General features: G+C 58.4%; 1 protein-coding gene and 1 pseudogene across 1 annotated transcript in view; both read right to left on the bottom strand.

Annotated features, from left to right (window-relative positions):
• Nucleotides 1-1,142, bottom strand: part of LOC107182504 (leukocyte immunoglobulin-like receptor subfamily B member 4) — a 2,232-nt gene extending 1,090 nt beyond the window's left edge. The window contains exons 1-4 of the mRNA XM_015561452.1: nucleotides 921-1,142; nucleotides 543-585; nucleotides 425-462; nucleotides 134-186 (exon numbers count right to left, since the gene is read on the bottom strand). Of these exons, the coding sequence (XP_015416938.1) occupies nucleotides 134-186; nucleotides 425-462; nucleotides 543-585; nucleotides 921-1,023 (237 nt within the window). The 5' untranslated portion in view covers nucleotides 1,024-1,142. The remainder of the gene's footprint in view (nucleotides 1-133; nucleotides 187-424; nucleotides 463-542; nucleotides 586-920) is intronic.
• Nucleotides 1-2,202, bottom strand: part of LOC102764721 — a 13,463-nt pseudogene that overhangs the window by 9,809 nt on the left and 1,452 nt on the right.

Genomic DNA, 2,202 nt, shown 5'->3' on the forward strand with positions numbered 1-2,202 from the left:
AACCTGGGGGCCCAGAGGGGTGGTCAGTGTGGACGCTGCTGAGAAGCAGGTGAGGTGGGACAGAGAAGGGTCCATTGGATTAAACTGGGCAACAGAAGGTCCTTGGTGGCCTGGACAGGAGCAGGGGTCTCACCCGAGGGTCCAGCTCCACGCTCTCCCCAGGCTGCAGGTCCGTCACATCAGCATCTGCTGGGGCAGAATGGGGAGGGGGGTGTCTCCTGGCAGGTCCCCCGAGATCTCAGGGCCGCAGACCCACCTGCTCCCAGATGGGCCACTAACCCAGGGTGAGGTACAGAGCCAGGTCACACAGTGTGGGTCTCAGTCCTTCTCACCCTGACCCACACCCTCCCAGCCCCTCTCCTCCCCAGTCATCCCCTGAAATCCCTGTGCCCCATCCCCCAGGGAAGCTGTCTCTTCCTCTCACAGAGGTGCTCCTCCTGGGCGTCCACAGCTGGGCTGGAGCTGAGGGAGGAGACAGGAGTGTTAGGGGCAGAGCTGGGCCATGGGTGGTCTGAGTCTGGGGTCTTCAGGACAGGAATTACCTGCTCTGAAGGCCTCTGTCCTTGGGCTCTGGGTCTGTGGTCCCTGCAGGAGGTTGGACATGAGCCCCTCTCTGGGCTGGTTAAGAGAGACAGTCTCAGCCCTGGGAGGTTAGAACCCTCCCCGCTGTGATTCCACAGGAAAGACGGAAAACGTAACACACACTTATGCGTAACTTCCATATTTCATGTCATTGACAATAATGAAAGATTACCTTAAATACATACACATGTGCTGACATTGAGAGCTACATTTTCTGATATGAGATTCTGGAGAAATCCTTTTCTCAGCTGACCTTCTCCATCCATTTGGTTTTCCTGTGGCAGGTGCTCTGAGCCCCCCTCCCTCCTATGACCCAGGTCACCCCGTTCCCTACTCACCTGACATCCTGCCTTTGCTCTGACATCGGTGTCGGAGGACGAATAAGAGGAGGAGGGAGAGAAGCAGGACCAGGGCCACCGGGACCCCGATCAGGATGATCATGTACCATTTGAGACCTTGGACAAGGGTGATGTCATGAATGAGCCAATGATGCCATTTCGTGAGTACCTACTATGTGCCAGGGTCTGTCCCTCATCTCCTCTCACCTCACAGCAGTCATAAACCAGGCATTGCTGACCCCACCACCTACTTCACTGAGGCTCAGAGAGGTTAATCATGTGCGCCAGGTCACCCAGCCTTGAAGTGGCGGGGCTGGGACTGGAACACAGGAATGCGGGTTCCTTGTGGTCTCCTCACACTGCCCCCCAGGAGGACACCAGCTTCATACTCTGGGCTCCTCCTCTGAAGAGGCCTAGCCATGTCTCATCTGGAGCTGAGGGTCCTTCCTCATTACCTGCCCCCAGCACAGCAGGGACAGGAGGGGCAGGGTGTGGAGTGGACTCTGAGTCTCTCCCTCATCCAACTCCACCCTGCAGGCCCTGACGCCCCTTGGGAAGGGCTGGCTGGGTTGGGGGCTCTGCCTTCCTGAGCTCTGTGAGGCCCTATGTCACCTCATCTCCCAGCAGCCTGTGAGCAGGATGGGACCAGGGATGAGCAGACAGGAACCCGACATTCAGAGGAGAGAAGGGACCGCCCAGCCCCACAGCAGGAGCAGCAGAGTCAGGAGCTGGACCAGGGCTGATCCACCCTGTTCCCTCCTCTGAGCTGAGCCTGAGCTGAGGGGTAGGACTGGGTGCCCGGACCCTTGTCCTGCCTGTCCCTCCCTATACAGTGTCACCGTCACTGAGACAGAGGGGACAGGCCCGATAACATCACGTCCTGGGGGCTTCCCTCTGAGGTCCCTCTTCCAGGAGGTCAGAGCCAGAACTGACAGGAAATCTAAGCTCTGGACAAGGATTCTCTCCTTTTACACCTGGAGACACTGAGGCCCAGGCAGGGAAAGGGTGGGTTCAAGTCAGCATCTCCAGCGGCACCTGAACCCCCACATGGCTCTGCTGCTGTTCCCATGGAGGCACCCACCACCTCCCACAGAGACCCTCACTTACCCTTCTGGGGTCCTGACTCCATGGGGGGGAGCTGCGGATTCTCAGAGCCTCCTAGATATCAAAATGTGGGGTGATGGGTGGGGCCTGCCTTCTCCCCACTTGAACCTGGCTGCTCCTACCCAGCCTGGGCTTCAATATCTCCTGCTACCATGACCTTCCCGCCTGTCACCTGGCA

This window comes from Myotis davidii, unplaced genomic scaffold (genome assembly GCF_000327345.1).
Source record: "Myotis davidii unplaced genomic scaffold, ASM32734v1 scaffold1097, whole genome shotgun sequence".
Taxonomy (NCBI): Eukaryota; Metazoa; Chordata; class Mammalia; order Chiroptera; family Vespertilionidae; genus Myotis; species Myotis davidii.